The 24,219-nt window shown below is 41.6% G+C and overlaps 1 protein-coding gene across 2 annotated transcripts in view; it reads left to right on the forward strand.

Moving 5' to 3' along the window:
- Positions 1-3,780: 3,780 nt before the first annotated feature.
- The window catches only part of AOAH (acyloxyacyl hydrolase), a 211,271-nt gene continuing 190,832 nt past the window's right edge, over positions 3,781-24,219 (forward strand). Inside the window, exon 1 of one of the 2 annotated variants that reach the window (XM_077491659.1) lies at positions 3,781-4,256. In XM_077491659.1, the coding sequence (XP_077347785.1) occupies positions 4,106-4,256 (151 nt within the window). In that variant the 5' untranslated portion in view covers positions 3,781-4,105. Of the gene's footprint in view, positions 4,257-6,132; positions 6,285-24,219 lie in introns of those variants that run through there. The other variant, XM_077491660.1, reaches the window with a different exon arrangement.

Here is a 24,219-nt window from a genome sequence, read left to right on the forward strand (position 1 = left end):
AATAAAAATACATGCTAATAATTTTATTGTGGTAACTTGACACACCAAAAAAAAAAGATATATGGAGATCACTAGAAATTTTTTTTTCAATAATCCCCAAAAAAAAGGAGATCTTGATAAAATTAAAGAAAATAAAAGATTACTATAAAAACTAATTGTAAACATTATTATGGAGATCGTGATTTAAAAAAATAGAATATTATTCATGAGATCAGGAGAAACAATGAAGGAATACGTTTGTGAGAACTCTGTGTGAATATGAGCAGCAAAACAACTTAATTCTTCTAGCATTAAAAGAAGAAAAGAATGCACTGCATTAAAAGATCACAGAATTAGCAGCGTGAGGAATGTGCTAGCTCCATTACAAACGCTAGTTTTACCACACCGAGCGCTTTCGTCTCAAACTTGCTTCAGAGCATGCGTCGTTTTTGGTCTGTCGGAACAGCATACACATGATCGGTTTTCCCGATAGAATTTTCTACGTAAAAAGCCAGATGGGGCATACACACGATCGGAATATACGATGAAAAGTTCCCGTCTGACTTTTTCTGTCGGACATTCCGCTCGTGTGTATGCGGCGTTAGGATTCTGTTTTTTACCTCCTTCCTGGATAAGTATTCCACATAGAGAAGCTCTCTCTTAACACCCTACAACATCTACAAACTCATCTACAAGTTCTCTGCTGTTATTTTACAAATTAAGTTAAGAAAGTTAAAGGACTTTGTTGTGCTTTGATAGGAAGGTGATTTAAGCTATCTGGCCTTATTCATAGCCTTGCATATGACACTAGGGTTGCAGAATAACAACAATAAAAATCTTTTATATGTAGCGCTACCCCTGTAGGGGCCGCTGGTGAATGCAGTCGTCTCCCACCCTGCACAGCCAGGCACACACATTTTCCATTCACTTTAGAGACAAGAAGCAGTCCTTGCAGCTTTGTTTTTTCTTTTTTTTTTCAGTTAGGATAATTGAACTTGGATAGGGAAGGGTAGAAATGGGATTCCCACAGGGACTATACACACTTTCCTCTTCTACCTCCAGCACAGACTTGCTTGCAAAACAACAACTCCCAGGACCAGCTATCACAGTTTCAGATTTAGCACAGCCTCAGCCGATTCTAGACGAATGCCCTTTGCAGGCAGGGACTGTGAGCCCCTATGGTGTAGCCAAAAACATTGAAGTCTTGGTGCTAGCTGTCCTATCTGTGGCTACTGCTCCCAGTACCACCCCTTCAGGCACTGGCAGCCCTCCTGGCTGCAGCTGCCCCTTTCTCCTGCCGTGCCACCACAGTCCTCCATACTGGCTCTACATCCATTCCAGACTGCTCCATCCCAGTCCTCTCACTTTTATTTTTTGATAGTAAGTTAGGTTTATAACCCCTATCATCATTTTTTTTTGCCATCTGTGTTCTATTGGGGAGAATTACCGTAACATAGCCACAACAAGAAGTGAAAGGATATTCCTCCAAAAAGAGGGAATCCCTGGTTGTCACCAGAACTATTTTCTCCCTTTGGAAAATGTTACCTTTTATCCTAATATGGGATTTTCTTTCACTTGGTGATAACATTAAACAGGGCAAATATAGTTTTTGACTCTGTCAAAAACTAAAATAAAAGTTTTGCCTCCAGATATACTTTAAAGCGGAGCTCCACCCAAAAGAGGAAGCTCTGTTTGTTCGCACCCCCCCCCCCTTTCCACTGCCAGATTTGACACTTTTTGGGGGGGGAGTAGGTACCTTATTTTGACAGGTAGCCGCTCCTAATTCCAGGCAAGATCACCACGGCAATCTATGAGCATTTCCGGGCCCTCCTTCTTTCCTCCGCTGCCTTCTGGGACACACACAGGTCCCAGAAAATGACGGGACCATTTGGAAAGTACAACGCGACTCGGGCATGTGGAGTAGGAAACCAGCAGTGAAGCCTGAAGGCTTCACTGCTGGTTTCCTTTACTTACAATGCGGGCGCCTTCACCTGAAGCCGATTGATGAATCGGCTCAGGGTGCTGACATCGCAGAATCCTGGGACAGGTACATTTTCTTATATTGAAAGTCAGCAGCTACGTATTTCTAGCTGCTAACTTTACATTTTTTTTTCCAGACTGGAGCTCCTCTTTAACCACTTGCTTACTGAGCACTTAAACCCCCCCCCCCCCCCTGTCCAGACCAATTTTCAGCTTTCAGCGCTGATGCACTTTGAATCACAATTGAGTGGTCATACAACACTGTACCCAAATTAATTTTTTCCCCACAAATAGAGCTTTCTTTTGTTTATAGAGCACTGATTACTGTATAAATGACAATGGTCCCAAAATGGTGTCAAAAGTGTCTGATGTGTCCGCCATAATGTCGCAGTCACGATAAAAAGAAGCTGTAACTTTTGCGCAAACCAATCAATATACGCTTATTGCATTTTTTTTTTTTCCCAAAAATATGTAGAAGAATAGTCGAGCCTGCGATCCATGAGTTAAGTAGTGAAAATAGCGCTACATTAAGGACCAGTATACTGACACCCGCACGCTATATTTGGGTGAACACATAGACAATACCCCTCCTCCTCCTAGTCTAAGACAGGCTGGGATCTACTCGGTCCCACCCGCAACACAAGAAACACAGAGACCCAGATAGGCTAGGCCCAAGTGCTATGAACGGCGGAGGCCGGAGAGGCAATCATATTCCTTACATCCTTCCCTCCTCTAATGCTCCTCTTTCTCTTTACCCCCCCCCCCCTCCCTTTACCTCCTCCCTCCCTCTCTCCCTTTTTCTACCTACGTAGATAACCCTTCCTACTTACTCAACTACTCATTTTTCACTTCCAGTCGACTATAATAATTTGGACGGTCTAACAATTTGCCCACAAACGACCTCATGCGAGATGACTGACTTACTTTAGGACAGAACCCTACCTTACTTATTAGACATGACAGAAGATTTTTTACTTAAGACTATTCCAGCGAGACATGTTAAAGATACTTATGACAGCTGATTGGATGGAAAGGGAAAGGCTACTTTTTACATGATAGCAGAAGGTTAGACCTTCCCACGGTGTGAGTATGTTCTTCTCCAGAAACTCAACCTGGAAACGTGATGTAATCGGACGCATAATGTCTGTGATATGTTTTAATATGTGCTATGCTCTGGACTGTACTGTTTTTGCACGCACGTTACGTGCTCTGTTACTGTAACCATTATCTATTTCTAATAAAAAATTTTGAATGGAAAAAAAAAAAAAAAAAGAAGAATACATATCAGCCTAAACTGAGAAGGAAATTTTTTTTATATATATTTTTGGGGGATATTTATAATGGCAAAAAGTAAAAAATATTGCTTTCTTTTAAAAATTGTAGCTCTTTTTTTTATATAGTGCAAAATATAAAAACCGCAGAGGTTATCAAATACCACCAAAAGAAAGCTCTATTTGTGGGGAAAAAAAGGACATCAATTTTGATTTAGTGCAATGTCGCACAACTGCGCAATTGTCAGTTAAAGCGACACGCAGTGCCGTATCGCAAAAAGTGCTCTAGTCAGGAAGGGGGTAAATCCTTCCGGGGCTGAAGTGGTTAAAGCTGCCATCTAACATGTTAAAGATGCAAAATCACTGGGCTATTTCCCTCCCCTTCAGTTTATTTCAATTTTTAATTGTAAGATATTTAATTAGTTCAGCACGTTAATTGTATTTGTTGTTATCTGATAGTGACATTTTTGAAGTGACCCACAGTCCCCCTCCCACTTACGAGACCTAACAAGCTGAACATGCAACTTCCTTCATGTTTGTGTAAGACAGAGAACACTTTGTACACAGTCACATGAGTGACACACAGAAACTTGAGTGATGTAGGAAGTGAAAATCTCTGGTGTTTGCTTTTGTTTTTTCTTTTCAGTATTGCCTCGTAATTTTATTGTATGCTACTTTAACATGCCAAGAACATCATTTCAACTTTCTGATCTGAAGACGGACACAACCTAACTGCATGACGTGGATATTGGTTCATATTCTTTCCTAGAAACCTATTTGTTATGTGCTGTATTTCAGCGTGGATTTCCTTCTCTTAGTCATCTGACAGCCCCAGCCCAGCTTGTGACTGCACTGCACTGCCAAAGGCTGAGAAAATGAATGGACAGAGACAAGTCCTTTCCCTGACTCTGCTAATGGGGATTTTGATTTTACTAATTCAGAATAGTAGCGCAAAGTCCTTTTTTCACCATGATAAAGTGCAGGTGAGAGGAATACAAGTCACCACTGATGAAGTCGCTTGTCTAGGTACGTACAAGTGTTTTTGTTATATTCAAAGGTAACTTTGTAAAGATTCATATCCTTGCCATTTTCCATGTGGAGTAGGAAGTCCTTAAAGTGTATGTATAGACATTTTCCTTTTTAGTTTTGGATAAGGTAGGAAATCGTTTACACAAATTCTATTTATTTTTATTTTTTTTGCTGCAGGTGTCCAGTTGTGACATTAGACAAGAAATTAGAGAAATGGGGTCTCAAACCTAAAAAAATAGAATCTGCATCACTTTCTGTCTCTAATCCTTTGTCACCAGGACAGGAAGTGAGAGGAAATCATCCCAAAGCAGTAAGGATCAGTGGTTGCCAGTCCATAAGGGGCACAGGGATGTTGCCCTTCCAAAGTTTTGACAAATGGGAAAGCTAATCAAAGAACATTTTATTTTTAAATAAATGAGAATGACTAACATTTTTTAACATCTTAAAGTTAATATTATCATTATTTAAAAATAAATTGTTCTATTTGTATGCACTGTGTGGGCGATAATGGGTCTCTGTTATGCCCATCATTTTTTGACAAGCATGTGATTAGAGCATTGGGCCCCAAACCCTTCCACTTTTGATTTTACTGACTCAATATTCGCATCGCATCACCTCTGGTTTCTGGCTTCTCGTCCCGGCCAATCAGGAGGCTGAACATTTGGAACCCGTAAAGAAGACCTGGGTTAAAATGGAAGCCGTGGAGGGGAAGCCATGGAGAGGAGCGGTATCAGGGGAGCAGTCACCATGGTGAATGAGGACCTGGAGAGGCTCTTTGTGCCCCCTCAAATTTTTTTAGCACCAGCCACCACTGGTAAGAATTGGACTTTTGAGTTTTGAGCTTCTTAACCTTTTTGTGGCAGCGAGAACAGTGGGCTTTATTGCCCAACCATTGCTTATATGCATCCATGGCGGAATAAGGTTGTATGCTGAGAGTACAATTACTGCATGCTCCCAGCACACTGATTGAGCTGCTACTGATAAATCTCTGTCAAGGCTTTTGATCAGGAGCCAGGGGGATGGGAGCCAATCACAGTGGTCACACGATGCAGGAGCCATGTCAGACTATGTTCACGCAGACCAGCCTTTCTTAACCTTACCCTAGAGGAACTAATTTGTAGGTCTTTGGGAACCCTGCTAAAATGAATTTATTGAGGGGTCAGTGCCCTTATATTGGTAGCGAGTAGGAAGAATGTCCCCCTAACAGTGGTGGTCAGAATGCCACGCTAATAGTGGCCTTATCTACTTTGATAAATGATTGATTTCTTTTCCAATCAAACTCTTCTGATAGGAATGTTTAATCTATAGTTGAAAGCCTATTTCATTGATAAGCCACATGTGGGGAAGTGATTTCAATCAACAGTTAATATATGATCATAAGTTATTGATCAGATCTCTCTGTATTCTCATAATTCAATCAATTAAATTAAATTAGATCATATATTTACGATGAACAAAGTATCTCAATGCTGCTGCTCAATGCTGAATGATCGATCATTTTCTGCCTGGACAAATGATTCAGTTTAATCAAATTTGGGGGGTTGGGGAGTTATAGCTATTTGATTGTTATTGGATGCCATTTTTAAATCAAATTAAAAATAGATTAGATAAAAATAATTAAGCATACATGGTCACCATTACAGACAGCTAAAAAGATCATTAGTGTTACACAGAACTATGCAGGCACCAATAAATGAGAGGTCAGTCAGTCAGAGCTCATGTAACCCCTAGAAGCCTCTGGAGAAACCCTGGTTGACATTGCTGACATAGTTAACCTGACTGACATAGACACTAAAGGGTGGAGTACTTAGCATGTGTTTTCAACTTCTGACACATGCTGCCTAAATAGGAAAGTGTGTTCTGAGCCAATGTTTACACTTCTGCACTGGAGCATAGCAGTGTATTACACCGGTCTGAATACAATGTTCAGTCTATGCTTGCCATTAACCTATATTGCTTCCTCTGCTGGAAGAGCATTCACCAGATGAGTAGAATGGATCTTGGTGGCCATCCAAAGACATGCTGGTAGGTAAATTGGCTTCTGTCTAAATTGGCCATAGTATGTAGAATGTGAGTTAGGAACCTTAGATTGTAAGCTCCTTGAGGGTAGGGACTGATGTGACGGTACAATGCATATGTAAAGCACTGTGTAAATTGACGGCGCTATATAAGTACCTCAAATAATAATAATACGCAGTAGAATGCAGTGGATGGCTGGGACACTGGTCTTTGTTTTTCTATCCACCATCCACAGAAATGACATTGTAGGACACCATAATCATTTGCATTGAACTGCATCACCTAATAAGTATGACTTGCAAACAGCCTTGAAGTTAAATCAACGGAAATGGAAGACATACTACAAATAAACATCCATCGTTGTGATATTCTAAGTATGTTCATTTCAAGATGCTGGGTAAGGAAACTTGCGCACACACACACACACACATCCAGTCATCCTATCCGGTGATGTTTAATGACATCTCATGAAAATCTATCTGGGCTCTGACCCTGTCAGTTATAAATCCATGATCAGAAGATATCTTCCAACCCTCCCAAAGCAAAATGTCAACATAATTAGAGACAGCGATCTGTGGCAAGCCAACAAATGTCAGAAGGTGCCCAAAATTCTGTTTTTTATAGTATTCCCAAAATGCATAAGGCTGCCTTTATTCTCTCTGAAAAACTGTTATTTATTATCATGTAGTATACAAGCGAGTGAGAAACAGTACACACACCCGCACACTTAAGTAGTCTGCTTTATAATGCATGATGCTTTGCAGCATCCAGAAGCATATTAGACTGTGCATAGGTCACCTAGGGTAATCTCAGAAGACTGGTATCTATCCGAGTAAAGCCTAACTTACATGTTTCTAGATTAATCAGTTTTCCTCTGTATCATGCCTATACAACCAATGCCATGCATGAGAGATATTTTGTAAGGAATTTGAGCCTAATCTACCATATAAAACTGTATAGAGTTAATAAGCAAAGCTTTGCGTGAGAATGAAGTCTTGGGGCTTATTCACATGGACGCTGTGGCCTGTACAGTATGAATCAAAATTGTTTTTGTTTTATGTGGCTGGAGCTGTGTGCAGGAAGCCTATGATGTGCTATGGGGATGCAGTGGCTGTATGAACACAACCACAGGTTCTAACTTGACAGCCTTGTGGTTGCAGGTGTATGGTCCTGAACACATACAAATTCATTCAAGTTAGGACCCACAGTGTTTGTACAGTCCCTGCGTCCCCATAGAGTAACAAGCAGTACAAATTGCCCATTCACACTGTATGGGCCATAAATTCCATGCGAATAAGCCCCTCATTTTTTTTTTTTAAATATTTGAGTTTTAAAGTAATTTTTTAACAAATTTGTATTTTTTTTACATTTAAAAAAAAATGTTTTACATTTTTTTCACAAGGCTGGTAAAGGAAGGGGGGTTGGCTTGAATAAAATATCAGGGGTCTCATTTTTGTGACAGAGAAAGAAACTGAGGACATACCGTGCCTTGCAAATGTATTCACCCCCCCCCCCCCCCCCCCTTGGCTTTTTACCCATTTTGTTACATTACAGCCTTTAGTTCAATGCTTTTTTAATCTGAATTATATGCGCTGGATCAGAACACAATAGTCTAAGCTGGTGAAGTAAAATTTGAAAAATATATACATAAAACTATTTTTCAGAAATAAAAAACTGATAATTGGCATGTGCGTATGTATTCACCCCCTTTGTTATGAAGCCCATAAAAAGCTCTGGTGCAACCAATTACCTTCAGAAGTCACATAATTAGTGAAATGATGTCCACCTATGTGCAATCTAAGTATCACATGATCTGTCATTACATTACACTTTTTGAAAGGCCCCAGAGGCTGCAACACCTAAGTAAGAGGCACCACTAACCAAACACTGCCATGAAGACCAAAGAATTCTCCAAACACGTAATGGACAATGTTGTTGAGAAGAACAAGCCAGGGTTAGGTTATAAAAAAATATCCAACTCTTTGATAATCCCTAGGAGCACCATCAAATCTATCATAACCAAATGGAAAGAACATGGCACAACAGCAAACCTGCCAAGAGACGGCCACACACCAAAACTCTCGGACTGGGCAAAGAGGGCATTAATCAGAGAGGTAGCACAGAGACCTAAGGTAACTCTGAAGGAGCTGCAGAGTTCCACAGCAGAGTCTGGACTATATGTACATAGGACGACATATAAGCCATACACTCCATAGAGTTTGGCTTTATGGCAGAGTGGCCAGAAGAAAGCCATTACTTTCAGCAAAAAACAAAATGGCACGTTCTGAGTTTGCGAGACTCCCAAAATGTAGGGAGGAAGTTGCTCTTGTCTGATGAGACTAAAACTGAACTTTTTGGCCATCAAAGAAAACGCTATGTCTGGCGCAAACCCAACACATCACTTCACACAAAGAATACCATCCCCACAGTGAAACGGTGGCAGCATCATGCTGTGGAGATGTTTTCAGCAGTTATGACTGGGAAACACGTCAGAGTTGAGGGAAAGATGGATGGTGCTATGTACAGGGATATTCTTGAGAAAAACCTGTACCACTCTTTGTGTGATTCGAGGCTAGGACAGAGGTTAACCTTCCAGCAGGACAATGACCCCAAACACACTGCTAAAGTAACGCTTGAGTGGTTTAAGGGAAAACATGTAAATGTATTGGAATGGCCTAGTCAAAGCCCAGACCTCAATCCAATAGAAAATTTGTGGTCAGACTTAAAGATTGCTGTTCACAAGCACAAACCATCCAACTTGAAGGAGCTGGAGCAGTTTTGCAAGGAGGAACGGGCAAAAATACCAGTGGTAAGATGTGCAAGCTCCTAGAGACTTATCCAAAACGACTTGGAGCTGTGATAGCCACAAAAGGTGGCTCTACAAAGTATTGACTTTAGACGGGTGAATAGTTATGCACATTGACAATTTTTTTTTATTGTGAGGCAATCAATAAATAGGACTAAATAACTGAAAAAGTCAAAGTCATGGGCATGTTCTGTAAATTAAATGATGCAAATCCTCAAACAATCCATGTTAATTCCAGGTTGTGAGGCAACAAAACACGAAAAATGCCCGGGGGGGGGGGGGGGGGGGAGGGGGGTGGAGAAATAATTTTGCAAGGCACTGAAAGTCATTATGATGTTGGCTAAACACCCGTTTTATGGAATAAGCCACTCTGCCTATGTCTGCTAGTGGAATCATTCAGAGAAATATACTGTATAGAGAATGTACTCCAGTTCAGGGAAATCCTTGTGTGACCTGAAATGCGCATTGCACAAGTATGAAAAAGCCCATAAACTGTAATATCTGCATTTTTCAGTTTTGTAAGTAATCTTTTACAATGGGAACAGGGCCGTCTTTAAGGCAGGGCAAAAGGGGCCCTGTCATTGTTGTGGGGCCCAAATCAGCTGCCTCATACTTGCCAACTATCCCAGTTTAAATTCCCTTGTATTTTAAAGTTTTAGTCATGTGCTGTGTCCCTATATCTCAGTGTGAACTGCTGGTATTGATGCTGGCCAGCTCTGCCTTATTGTTGTGCACAGATGACTCACCTGCAGACCCTGTGTTTACATGTAAATAAATGGCAGCCAGTGGTATTGATATGTAAATAAAGGCGGCATTCATATATAGATCCTGCCCCCCTGCAGTGAGGAGATGATGTGCTGTAACCTCTAGCAACCCATCAGTGAGCAGTATTACTGTACAGTAATCTCTAGCAACCAATTAAGCAGAAATCATTTGCTGTAACCTCTAGCAACTAATCAGTGAGCCGTAATGTGTGCTGTAGCCTCTAGCAACTAGTCAGTAAGCAGTAATGATATGTTGTAACCGATGGTAACCAATCGCAATTGCTGCCTGATCTGATGCAGTAAACTGATTTTAAGTCTAGCTATTGTATGTCTCAGAGCAGGTGGAGAGTGAAATTACATGGGGGGGGGGGGGGATTTTTTGCCCAGGGTCCAATCAATATTAAAGATGGCCCTGAATGGGGTGATAGGGAAATATTTCAAAGCTAAAGTTCAGTGGTACCTTGCAGCTGATGGCTCTCAGTGTTGGTGATTTTATTGCAGAGCGTATTGTTTGTGTTGCAGTGTAGTCACCCTGCAATTCATTAAATTATCTTTTCACCTGATACAGCTTTTTATGACCCTTGTGAGCACATAAATCATATCCAAAGGTGTTTTTCTTCACAGACATAATAGAAGTAACATTCTGGTTTTAGCCAGACTAAAATGCCCAAGTTGTAGATGCAGGGCTGTAGTTACTATAATACCACTTATGGTCTAGTGCTTAGGGCAGATTCTATAAGCCCTCTCATACTCACAAATGGGTCTGTATGCGAATATGTGTAGGAGACCCAGTGGGGGTCCCAACGTTTGGCTGTAGAAAGCAGCTCTATTAAAAGCAATGAGAAGCTGACAGCTTCCTCAGCTATTTGCAGCCGCTCACACATATTCAAAACAAGACAAGAGGAGTTAGAAGGCTCTGTAAGACACAGGCACCATGGGCTGTCAAAATGTAATAGCCTGGCAAAGAGGGTCTGTTCATCTGCACTGTTAGGCCCCTTTTACACTGGGGCGGTTTTCAGGTACAACGCCAAAAATAGCGCCTGTGTAGCGCCTGAAAAAAACGGCCCCTTTCACTCCAGTGTGAAAGCCAGAGGGCTTTCACACTGGAGCAGTGCGCCAGCAGGACGGTAAAAAAAGTCCTGCTAGCCGCATCTTTGAAGGAGGGGTGTATTCACCGTTCCTAAAACCGCTCCGACCCATTGAAATCAATGGGACAGCACGGCTATACCGCCAGAAAAGTGCTGATGCAGTGGCGCTTTGCAGGCAGTTTTAACCCTTTTTCGGCCGCTGGCGGTGGTTAAAACCACCCCGCTAGCGCCCGCAGACCACCCACCGCTAAAACGTCGGTAAAGCGATGCTAAAAATAGCGGCGCTTTACCGCCGACGGCCGCACCGCCCCAGTGTGAAAGGGGCCTTAGTGTGAATGGAGGAATTGGTTAGAGTTCTAAAGAAATCTATACAGTGGTGTGAAAAAGTGTTTGCCCCCTTGCTCATTTCCTGTTCCTTTGCATGTTTGTCACACTTAAGTGTTTCGGAACATCAAACCAATTTAAACAATAGTCAAGGACAACACAAGTAAACACAAAATGCAATTTGTAAATGAAGGTGTTTATTATTAAAGGTGAAAAAAAAGCCATTTCCAAAGCTTTGGGAATCCAGCGAACCACAGTGAGAGCCATTATCCACAAATGGCGAAGACATGGAACAGTGGTGAACCTTCCCAGGAGTGGCCGGCCGCCCAAAATTACCCCAAGAGCGCAGCGACGACTCATCCAAGAGGTCACAAAAGACCCCACAACAACGTCCAAGGAACTGCAGGCCTCACTTGCCTCAGTTAAGGTCAGCGTTCATGCCTCCACCATCAGGAAAAGACTGGGCAAAAATGGCCTGCATGGCAGAGTTCCAAGGAGAAAACCACTGCTGAGCAAAAAGAACATCAAAGCTCGTCTCAATTTCTCCACAACACATCTTGATGATCCCCAAGACTTTTGGGACAACATTCTGTGGACCGATGAGACAAAAGTGGAACTCTTTGGAAGGTGTGTGTCCAAGTATATCTGGCGTAGAAGGAACACTGCATTTCATAAAAAGAACATTATACCAACAGTAAAATATGGTGGTGGTAGTGTGATGGTCTGGGGCTGTTTTGCTGCTTCAGGACCTGGAAGACTTGCCGTGATAAAAGGAACTATGAATTCTGCTGTCTACCAAGAGATCCTGAAGGAGAATGTCCGACCATCTGTTCGTGTACTCAAGCTGAAACGAACTTGGGTTCTGCAGCAGGACAATGATCCTAAACACACCAGCAAGTCCACCACCGAATGGCTGAAGAAAAACAAAATGAAGACTTTGGAGTGGCCTAGCCAAAGTCCTGACCTGAATCCTATTGAGATGTTGTGGTATGACCTTAAAAAGGCCGTTCATGCTCGAAAACCCTCTAATGTAACTGAATTAGGACAATTCTGCAAAGATGAGTGGGCCAAAATTCCTCCAGGACGCTGTAAAAGCCTCATTGCACGTTATCGCAAACGCTTGGTTGCAGTTGTTGCTGCTAAGGGTGGCCCAACCAGTTATTAGGTTTAGGGGGCAATCACTTTTTCACACAGGGCCATGATTGTTTGGATTTTTTTTCACCTTTAATAATAAACACCTTCATTTACAAATTGCATTTTGTGTTTACTTGTGTTGTCCTTGACTATTGTTTAAATTGGTTTGATGTTCCGAAACACTTAAGTGTGACAAACATGCAAAGGAACAGGAAATGAGGAAGGGGGCAAACACTTTTTCACACCACTGTATGTGTATGTCCAGGTTTAGATGACAAAGGTAAATGACAAAAGTAATGATTGTGAAATAAAAAGGTTATGGCGCTAAACCCTATCAGTGATGAGATGAGTTAACTTATCAAAACCTAGTGTTTATTTTTTATATATAAAAAGAAAAAGAAAAAAGAAAAAACTGTTGGTGATACCGTGCAGAGATATCCTAAAGCAATTTTATCCAAAGAAGATTGTGTGTGATTAATGTGGAGTCAACATTCATGTTCCATTATAATTAAGATCAAAAATGGGTGTTAAATAATCCTATACGTATCAACCTACTAAAAACATGTAAATATTCATTTAAAGAGGAAGTAAACCCTTCCAAACAACTTGGACCTATAGGTAAGCCTAGATTAAGGCTTACCTGTAGGTCCAAGCAATATCTCCTAAACCTATATGGTTTAGGAGATATTTGCCCGAAAATGGGCACCGCTGTCTACGGAGCATGCGCCGTAGACAGCGGCGCGCATGCGCACTAAATGCGGCAAATCCAAGAATGGATTTGCCAAATTTGTCGACTCCCGTGCGCATGCGCGGGAGTGACGTCATCGCGGCTTCGCCGTATGACAGTGGCGGAGCTGCGAGGCGCGACTCCCGTGCGCATGCGCGGGAGTGACGTCATCGCGGTTGCGCCGCTGTGATTCGTCGGAGCTGCGAGACGCCACAAGCAACATGGATGCGGCGGACTACAGGGATCAGCAGCGACTTCGCTGGCTCCTGTGTCAGGTAAGTGACACATAATGAGCTACTATGCGATGCATAGTAGTCCATTATGCTTTACCTTTGCAGGGAAAAAAAGAGGAAGTAAACCCATCAGGGTTTACTTCCTCTTTAAATGTGCAAAATAGTGGAAATAATGTTAGTATTCGACAATATGTTAGTTTAAAACAGATTGTGCAAACATGTGCAAAAAATATGCAAAAAAGCAACTAAAGGTCAGAACAACCAAGGATCAGAAATGATTCAGCCAAAAAATCGCATGAAGACGCAAAATGTGCAAATAGACAATAACTAAGGATCACAACAACCAGGGGTCTGAAATATTTTCAACCAATAATCGCATGAAGACGCATCTGTGTCCAATATAAGTCCAAAATTAATATTTGGCTTGATAATACTGCCTCTTCAGATTATTGTTGTAATTGTTACAAAAAGTCAATAGGGAGTATTTGATTCACTCGTGCAAATAGTGCGGGCTTTCAATTAGAGAACTTCATCCCCGGTGCGCCACTCAGTGTTATAGTGTGTAAATGCTCTCACCAGAGTTAATGCCCCTGTGGGGCTGGATGGACCTTCACAATGTAAGCCACTGTGTCGCTCTCTGGCTGCTGCTGATGCACTGGGTGAAGCTTCGTTATTCCGTCCGTATGGTATCCAACGTTAATTATATAAGGAAAGACATATCCATAGTGTAATACGTTCTTAACCAAATCGTTTGTTTATTAGTATTAAAATCTACTCACATTTTACATTAAAAGCATATGCGTATGGAAAAACTCCGCCGTTCGTCTCAAACGAGTGCACACAACGTGGCCACGCCCTACGCGTTTCGTCACTACGACGTCCTCTGGAGCGGCCATATTGGTGCACCTTATTGCTTAAATAGGGTGCAGTGCTCCACTACGCCTGCGCTGAACTAGCAGCGCCATTTTAGGTGTGGGATGCCCTTACTCTGCTGGGGATGAATACAATTGCTCCCCCTAGTGCCCTTAGGGAAGACAGATATAATTAGCCTTGGAGCACTGCAGCCTACCCATAGACCATACTCAATTTAGATGACATTCCTTAGTCTTTTCCCATTTAACCGGACGTTTATAATTATTTCTATCTGGGGAATATTGAATAAGAAAACAAAAATGACAATAAGAAAATAAATATATGTATAAGAATACATATATAAAATTCACATATATAAAAAATTCATACATATATATAAAAAAATTCTTACATAAAAATTCATACATAAAAAAGGGGGGTACACATTAATACTGAAGAAAACGCATGAAAATTTATAAAGATTATAAAAATTATAAAAATTATAAAAATTATAAAAATTATGTGACATCGTTTAAGGGGTTTTATTATATTTAAAAAAGTTTTTTTATGCATACTGATATGTAAATATAAAAGAAGAAATTATTCCAGAGGAAAGTTTTTCAAGAGGAGAGTTTTTTGGGGAGAAATTAAATTAAAATTCTTAAAAAGATATAAATGTATATGGAGGTACTAAGAAGGTCTATTTAGCATCGTCCTATAGGTGATTGTGATATTTGTGACTGTGTGTTTGGTTCCAACAGGGAAACTTTTAGATAATTTAGATAAGTCTTGTTGTAATTCTGACACATCTAATGTATTTTGAATGAATAACATTCGACCTAAACCCAAAAGTGTGGGCCATGAGGTTCATGAATTGTCTTGTGTTGGGGTAGATAGGCTACTTATATATGTGGTTAGGTCTTGTCGGGATCCTGTAACATTATGTATGTGTATGGATAACATTCGACTACGGAATATTCGTCCAGCATTATCCAATGCTGAGGCAAGCAGTTCACTATTAAAAGTTAGTTAAGAAGCAATTGAGGTCTAATTCTATGTTCATTCCCCTTGGCTGGAGGGTATCTAAATTAAAAATCCATTTCGTTTCGTTCCTGGATATTTTGATCGTTTTGTCTTCCCCTCTCCAGTGGCCTCTTACTTTGTCTATTCCATAGAAAATCATTTGTCCAGGGTCCCGATTATGGAAATCCCTAAAGTGTTTGGAAACACTGTGTTTCTGGAAGCCTTTTTTGATGTTTGCAATATGCAGGGCCGCTGATAGGCCAGTACAACTGGCCTTGTTGTACTGGGCCCGGCCAGCAGGGGGGCCCGGGCAACCTAAACAGAGACCTAACTAATGTTAAAAAAAAAAAAAAAAAACCCCAGCCACCTTGACTGAACACTATCAACTACACCAATCCAACTGAACACTCTCTCCCCCCCCCACCTCTTGCTGTTCTTTTTACATTTTTTTTAGGCCAATAGCTCAATAGGCAGGGGGAGGGACTATTTTCTCTATTTCGGACACGGAGTGTCCGGCGGAGTGGCGCGGAGTGATTTCTCCCCTTCTGCTATGTTCTTCACTCGGCCAGAGAAAAAGCAGAGAGACCAGCGCCGGTACCGGAAGAAAAAAAAGAAGCAGATCGATCTGGCATCTGACTGGAAACTTTTGTGGACACTCGCACTCCAGTCCAGACAGCCACCAGCAACAGGATGAAGGAAGAAGTGACTCCTGGGGCCCGGCTAACACAGAACACAGGTGTGTGCTTGCTTGGGGGGGGGGGGGGGTGGATTCAAGATCTACTACTACTGCAGCAGCAGCATCTTTACATTATGCCATTGGCAGCATGGGTGGCACTGTCTGCAGGTAGCACATGCGTTATGGGCAATAACGCATGCGGCATGGGTGGCACTGTTACAGCAGAATATGGCATTGGCATCATGGGTGGCACGGTCTCTGCAGGCAGCACATACATTATGGGCCATAACGCATGTGCTGCCTGCAGAGACCGTGCCCCCCATGCCGCCAATGCCGTAATGTGCTGCAGACAGTGTCACCCATGCCGCCAATGCCATATTGTGCTGCAGACAGTGACACCCATGACACTAATGTCATAACGCATGTGATGCCTGCAGAGACAGTGCCATCCATGCTGCCAATGGCATTATGTCAGCAAGTAGCACATGCGTTATGCCATTAGTGTCACGGCTGGCACTGTTTACAGCACGTTACAGCATTGGCGACACTGTCTGCCGGTAGCACATGCTTTATGGCCCATAACGCATGTGCTGCCTGCAGAGACAGTGCCACCTGTGCCGCCAATGCCGTAATGTGCTACAGACAGTGTCACCCATGCCGCCAATGCCGTAATGTGCTACAGTGCCAGCCATGCCTATCGCTTGTAGACAAACCTGCGCGTTGTTTCAAGGCGGGGTCTGGGGAGGGGCTGGGATGGGGCGGGGCTGAAGGAGGGACCATGGGCGGGGCCAGGGGTGGAGCTGAAGGGGGCCCCATCAGGTAGGCTGTACGGGGCCCCATGATTTCTATCAGCGGCCCTGGCAATATGTTCCCTTATCCTGACTCTTAACTCCCTGGTGGTCCTTCCCACATATTGCTTATGGCAAGGACATTCAATGACGTAAGTGACGTGGGAGCTATTACAAGTAATCAATTCTTTGATTTTGTATTCTTTTCCATTAGAGGTGGATTTAAAAGTAGTTTTCTTTTTTTCGGTCTTTTTACTATTTCTGCATGGGAGGCAGTTTCCGCACTTATAGAATCCTTTTAGGGTCTCAGAGATTCTTATTTGTTTTGGTGGGTCCACCACATTTTTTACTAATTTGTTTCGGAGTGTTGGAGCCCTCCTGTAGATGAACCGTGGTTTGTTCGGCAGCATGGCCTGGAGTGAGCTGTCTGCTTGTAAAATCGGCCAGTGTTTTTTGATGATACGCTCCACATCTTTGTGTTGTCTGTTATACCCTGTAAGGAACGCGATGTTATGGAGGTTTTGTTTTGGTTTTACTTTCTTGCCTTCAATTAATTTTTTCCTATCCATATGTTTTACTTCATTTTTTAATTTACGGAGATTTTCTTCTTTATATCCTTTCTTCCTAAATCTTTCGATGATGATTTCCGCCTGCTTATCAAAGTCGTCAATTTTGCTACAGTTCCTGTATAGCCGTAGAAGCTGGCCTTTGGGTATGTTCCCTAGCCACCTGGAATGGTGGCAGCTATTTGTGGGAATGTACCCATTGCGATCCGTGGTCTTGAAGAAGGTGCGGGTGCCAAGATTTCCTTCATGTTTGTAAATTTGGAGGTCCAGATAATCTACAGTCTGGGTATTAAACTTTCCTGTGAATTTAATGTGATATATATTGTCATTGATTTCTCCAAAAAAGTCTTGCAGTTGTTCTACCGTGCCTCCCCATACCAATACAATATCGTCTATATATCGACGGTAAAATTTCAAATTTTGCCTATGCACTCCATAGATTTGTTCTTCCTCCCATCGGTTCAAAAACAAGTTCGCCACACTTGGAGCGTACTTTGCCCCCATTGCCACGCCTTTCGTCTGTGTATAGAAAGTTCCATTGTACCAGAAATAGTTCAAAGTCATTGCCATCCTTAGACCTTCAATGATGTATTTTATTTGCTCCTGTTTTAAATCCGATAGTCGTTGTAATGCCCACTCGACACTGCTGATGCCATCCTCTTGTTTTATATTTGTGTATAGCGATTCCACGTCTATCGTCACCAGTATGTCACTTTCACTAATGGGGGTTCCATTCAAGTCCTCTAGTAATTGCTTACTGTCCCTTAAGTATGACCTTCCTTTTGTCACCAGGGGCTGTAGGAAACCATCCACATATGCCCCTAGCCTGGAAAACAAAGAATCGATTCCACTTATTATGGGTCTCCCGGGTGGGTGAGTTTGATTTTTGTGGATCTTAGGGACGTAATAAATAACTGGGGTCTTTGCCGCCTTTGGAAATAGGTATCTTACCTCCTTTTTATTCAAAATGCCTAGATCTTTACCTTTTTTGATATATTTCTTAAGTTTAGTTTCATATTCTGATTTCGGGTTTTTCTTCAACTTCTTGTATGTGTTAGGTATATTCAACAAGTTCTCCATTTCTTTCTCATAGTCTTGTCTATCCAAAATGACAAGGCCGCCTCCCTTGTCTGCAGGTCTGATGATGATCCCCTTTCTCTTTTCTATTGATTTGATGGTGTCCCATATTCCTTTTCCTTTGGTTTTCCTCCCCTCTATATTCCTTAAGTCGTGTTCGACCATCTTCTTAAAGACCTTAATGTTTTCATCCTGCTGGACTTTGGGATTGAAGGTTGAGTTATTTCTTAATTGCGAGTGTTGGTAAAATGTGTTAGTATCTTCCTTCGTGTGGGGATTCCTGGTTGCAAAAAATTTTTTGATGTTAAGTTTCCTCACAAATCTTTGGAGGTCTATATATGTTTCAAATTTATCTAATCCCTTATCTGGGGCAAACTTTAAGCCCATGTCCAGCACCCTGAGCTCTTCCTCCGTAAAAACCACCTTACTTAAATTATAAATGCCCTCCCCTATTGTTCCCTTCTTCTTTTTCTGGAGGCCTCCTCTCTTTCCTCGTATGCGTTTTCTGCTCTTCTGTCTTGTGTCCAGTGTGTTTCTTCCCCTCTTTGATTCCGATGATGGCCGTTTCCCCCATAGTTCCTCCTCGTATTGTCTTCTCTGGTCCATCTCGGATTCCATCCACCATTTCTTCTGGGGGGCCCGTACTGTTGATTCCTTATTGGATATCGGAAAGGTCTCCATTCTCTCTGGGGACCATGTCTCGTATCTCTCGGGCCTGGTGGTCTGTGTTCCTGTCCCCTGGGAAAAAAATCTCTTTCAAATCTCCGGTTTCTAAATGGGGTGTATTGTGGGTATTCCCTTAGAGGGGAGTATCTGTTGTGATGTCTCGGAATGTTGGGTGTATAGGGAGTGTGATTTCCCCTATATCTGTCTTGCTCATATTCCCCTACTGTCCTCCCTTTGGGTCTCCTATACCCTGGTGTATGTGGAATGTCATTTCTTACTGTTCCATCTTGTGTGTGTGTGTGGGTTGGTTCCACTCCTGTTCTGTGTCTTGGGTTGGGTTTTCCCTGGATTCTTCCATTATGGATAATTCATTGTCTTCCTCGTTATAGTTGCCCTCTATTTGCCATTTGTAAACCTGCTGGTTTTTGTAATCCAGCACATCCCTCTTAAATTTCTTTTGTTTCTTTTGTTGTATTTCCTTATCATACTTTTTTATGTGTTCTTGTAAAATCTTCTCCCTATCTATATATTCTGCTGTTTCTTTAAATGGTATGAGTTGATCCCTAAGTTGTGATATCTCTGTTTCTATGTTTTTCAGTTTATGTTGGCGTCTGGCGTTGGTAAAAGTAATGATGTTGATTCACTGTCCAGTAAGAAGACTAAAGGCAAAGAGGAGACATAAATAATGAAATAAAATATCCCTGCGCCAACCAATCAGATACGGGGGAATGGACATTGCTGCATGCACTGAAAGGGGTATCCAGACCCAAATATAGGAACATCAAGAATAGAATAGTGCTGCGCTATATAGGGAAGTAGGGTGTGGGAGTGGGTGGGGAGGTATTGGACTATTTGATGAGAGGCATTAGTGCACATAAATTGCGCAGATAAAATAACTGTGAATATTTCATAAAAATAAAATGAGAAAAAAGAAGGTCGCAGTCTAATTATGTGAAAGAACCTCTTCTCCTGCAAAAAGGTCAAACAAAATATTTTCAAGTATTACTCTGAAGTATAAAGTGCTAATGAGTGCTAATAAAAAACATTTGATTAAAGTAAATTATGAGAAGAAACAGTCCATAAGATAATCTGCATAACTGTCCGTGCAGAGGTATTGCAAAAATGTATTAAAGTGCAAACTTATAGTGATCCAATATAAAGTATATCAAGTGCTGGTGCCAGTAGTTAACATAATAATAATATCCATGCAAGTAATTGCAAGACTGTGCAAGCTTCAGGTGGCCACAAATATCACAAATAAAGTGCTGGTGCTGGTAAATATTGCTGCAATGCAGTGCTGGTGATGGATGATTTCCTCCCCTTCTCTGTGATTAAATGGATAGGTGTCCCCTTACCTTACTGCTGTAAGGTTACAGCATGAAAACAAACTGTGTGATGGGACCCTTGTGTGTCCCCAGGATGGGCGTATGAGGTATCTCTTTAAATTCGCTTGTAGCGGGTATGCGGTGTCTCCTCTACAATCGCTGAAGTAGGTGAACCTCACAAACAGGGCAAGAGGGATGCTCGATAGTGTAGTCATTTTTAAATATTTACTGGTACAATACAATAAATCAATCAAAATGCATTTTGCTGCACCAGGTTGCTGCAGAAACATCTCCTTACTCACACACTTTAGTATCACAATATCATCTATCTCAGTTTATCCCCTGATGAAGTCATGTGACCGCGACGAGCACGCGTCAGGAAACAAGATACCGGAAGCGATGTGCACGAGTTCGCTGCTCGTTTGTATTTTTGCCTGTATATCATTGATTAATGTGAGTACCTAATTTGTATTGTATTGTACCAATAAATAGGTGACAGGTGTCTGGGAGGTGATATGTCGCTGGCTCACTATTTGTTTTAACTCTGAAAAACCTGCGCTAGTTGCATTGTACGCAGTTGCAGGGTGGTTGCTGCGTGGCTCCATTAATTTGAATGGGTCACAAGTAGCGTTGGTACTGTCCGCCTTTTGTGGTGGGGGTATAATGTTTGCCATGGCCTGTGTACAACCCCCTCAAGTTGCTGTGTTAGATTTTACCACTGCCCAGACCACATGTGTGAATGAGCCCTTAATCACGAGATTGACTGCACAGAATTTCAAAACAGTAAACATATTTAAACTGTCAGGGGAATTCATAAAGGGTATCTATGAAATCTACAGCTGAGCCAACTTCCTTCTAGTGCAGCTGTCACACAGACACCACTGTGCCAAGGAGGTTTGCAGCTGGGTGGGTGGAGATGATAAAGACCACATTTGACTCTGTATGCTGTGCAGCAAGTGGTATATTTGCTACCATTGCCCCCTCCCCATCTGCCACTGGTTTTTAAGGATGCTGTTGGAAGTACACCTGACAGCCTCCTAGCAATCAATGAGGCTGACAGTGACCGATGCTGACAGCGTAATTGGCAAGTTGAGTTCCCCATTAGGTTCGCTCCCCTTGTGATTGAAGCAGGAAGTGGGAAGATTATTGGCCAACAGACACCCTTTCTGTCGATTCAAGAATCCATACAACGCCTGATGCCATGTACAAGGAGAAACCAGACCCAATGGAGAACAAGTGTCTCAGTTTCCCCACCAGGGAAAGGTTAGTTGCTAGGAGGCTGTCGGTTGTGAAGCCGACAACATCCTTAACAACCAGTGACACGTGGGGAAGGAGCATGGTGGCAAATATGTCACCTTCTAAACAGCATACAGAGACAGGCACTCTGCCTGTTTTTTTTTACACAAACCTATGTGTGGTCTTAATCAGTTCCCACACAGGCAAATTCTGACATTTCTCCCCTACATGTAAAAATAAAAAAAAGTATTTTTTTGCTAGAAAAAATCTCTCAAAACCCCCAAACATTATATATATGATATATATTTTTTTAGCAGTGACTCAAGATACCTAACATGTCACTCTTTAAAGCTGTGCACGCTTGCAAAATTTTGCCAAACAACAGTACCTAAAAATCTCCGTAGACAAAGCTTTAAAAATTTTCACAGGTTACCAATTGAGACTTAAAGAGAATGTTTAGTGCTAGAATTATTGCTCTTGCTATAACATTAGTGCGATTACTTCACATGTGTGGTACAAACACCATTTACATATGCAGATGTGACCTTGCTATGTGTTCGCTGCTGCGTGAAAGCATGAGGGGACAGGGATGATTTAACAAAAGTTTTATTGTTTTTTATTTTATTTATATTTTTACACTGGGGTTAATTTACTAAAAGTGGAGAGTGCAAAATCTGGTGCAGCTCTGCACAGAAACCAATCAGCTTCCAAGATTGTTTGTTAAAGCTTAATTGAAAAAGCTGAAGTTAGAAGCTGATTGGCAACCATACAAATCTGCACTAGATTTTGCACGCTTCCATTTTAGTAAATCAACCCCACTGTCTCTTTATTTTATTTTTATTTTTATTTTTTTTATCACTTTTGTTCCTATCACAAGAAATGTAAACATCCCTTGAGATAGGAATAAGGCATGAAAGGTCCTCTTTATGGAGACATCTGGGGTCTATAATAACCCATCTATCTCTTCTAACCTGAAAAGCATGAGATGAAAAAAAACAAAGAAACACTGATCTCTGCTTTGCATGAAAATAATGGCAGCGTTTACATCTGCCGGAGCCAGAAGGTCGGTTCTGGCCTCCCAGGATCATAGAGCTCTGGTCCACGGCCAGCTCTGTGGTAAGACACCGGCAGATCAGATCCCGGGCTCTCCAATCATACGGGAGAGCCCGGAGAGGTTCCGGTGGGCGCAGGAGGGGGTGTCTTCTCCCACTGCCTGTAAAAGCCATCCAGTGGCTAAACAGCTGAAAATAAAAATATATTAGCCATCCAGTGGCTAATCAGCTGAAAATAAAGATATTGAGATGATGCCTGCCAGACATCTCCACTTCAAATCCAGGACGTCACGACTGTGTGTGGTCTGCATTGGACTGTTTCCGTTGGAATATCCGTCGGACCAAATTTTCAAACTTGCTGGAAATATTTTCCGACAAACTGGTCCGATAGGACATACTCCGATCATGTGTAGAGAATTTCGATCGGACAAAGTGCCACGCATGCTCAGATCAAATTCCTACATCAAAGCTATTGGCTACTAGCCTGAACGTAGTCCCATCGTAACAAAATTACGTCATCACGTTCTGAAAGATCAGATTTTTCGACAACTTTGTCCGACCGTGTGTATGCAACAGTTTCGGCCAAGATCCGACGGACAAAATCCGACAGATAAAATCCGACGGATTTGGTTGTCGAAATGTCCGACCGTGTGTACAAGGGCTTACGGTTGGGAATAATCTCCAGTTTCATTGGCTACCTGAATTTACTAGATCTGCCAGTAAAGTTACCAAAACGAGGTGGAAAAAGTTTATTCTGGTACAAACCATTTTAAAGCATCAATAGGGCTTTGTTGAATTGCCCCTGTGTATTTAGTCGTATGCCTGGAGTTTCACGTTAATGTTTAATCCTTCGTTTTTTAAACCTTGAAAACCCTTTTAAATGCTTTTGGTTTTAAATCACTTGGATTAGGTAGTACATACTGTATGCAGCATCTGAAATCTCACAACACAAGACCATTTTTATATTATAAATCAGCTTTTTTTGCTGTCTCGTATTGAGCATTCAATATTTATCAAGGTTCCACTAAAAGCGCATCAGATTTGTAAAGGTCATCTTGTTAAAATAAAAGAAAGTATTTGTTGTGTCCTTTTCTACAGTATTTAATAAATATCCGAAGATGATTTTATTCAGTTGCTTTTCCTTGCCACAAACAAAGGAAAACATTAAAAAAAAAATGTAAATGAAATGTATATTTCTTGTGTAAAAAAATATGCCTGTATGCTTTACTGAGATGTAATAGGAAAATAGTTTTCAGTCATTAAGAGGGAACGTTTCTGTCCTAAATAGCAGGCTTCTTTTTGATTATATGAGTCACTTTGACAAAAAGGTTTAGAATCTTTTAACTGCATGTGGGAAGAGAAATGTAAGCTTGATGAATGAACATAAGGTCATGCTGAAACATTAGAGAGCATGTGAAGGAAAAGTACTGCATTGAAAATATAGTTACCTGGAATGCCTTTCCATAAAAAAAACTGTTATGCCGCGTACACACGACCGGACTTTTTGACACCAAAGGTCCGACGGAACGAGTCCGTCGGAAAATTCGATCTTGTGTGGGCTCCATCAGACCTTTGCTTGACAAAAATTTGGCGGACTTTAGAAA

This window comes from Lithobates pipiens, unplaced genomic scaffold (genome assembly GCF_037356315.1).
Source record: "Lithobates pipiens isolate NorthernLeopardFrog02 unplaced genomic scaffold, aLitPip1_a1.2 Scaffold_19, whole genome shotgun sequence".
Classification (NCBI taxonomy): domain Eukaryota; kingdom Metazoa; phylum Chordata; class Amphibia; order Anura; family Ranidae; genus Lithobates; species Lithobates pipiens.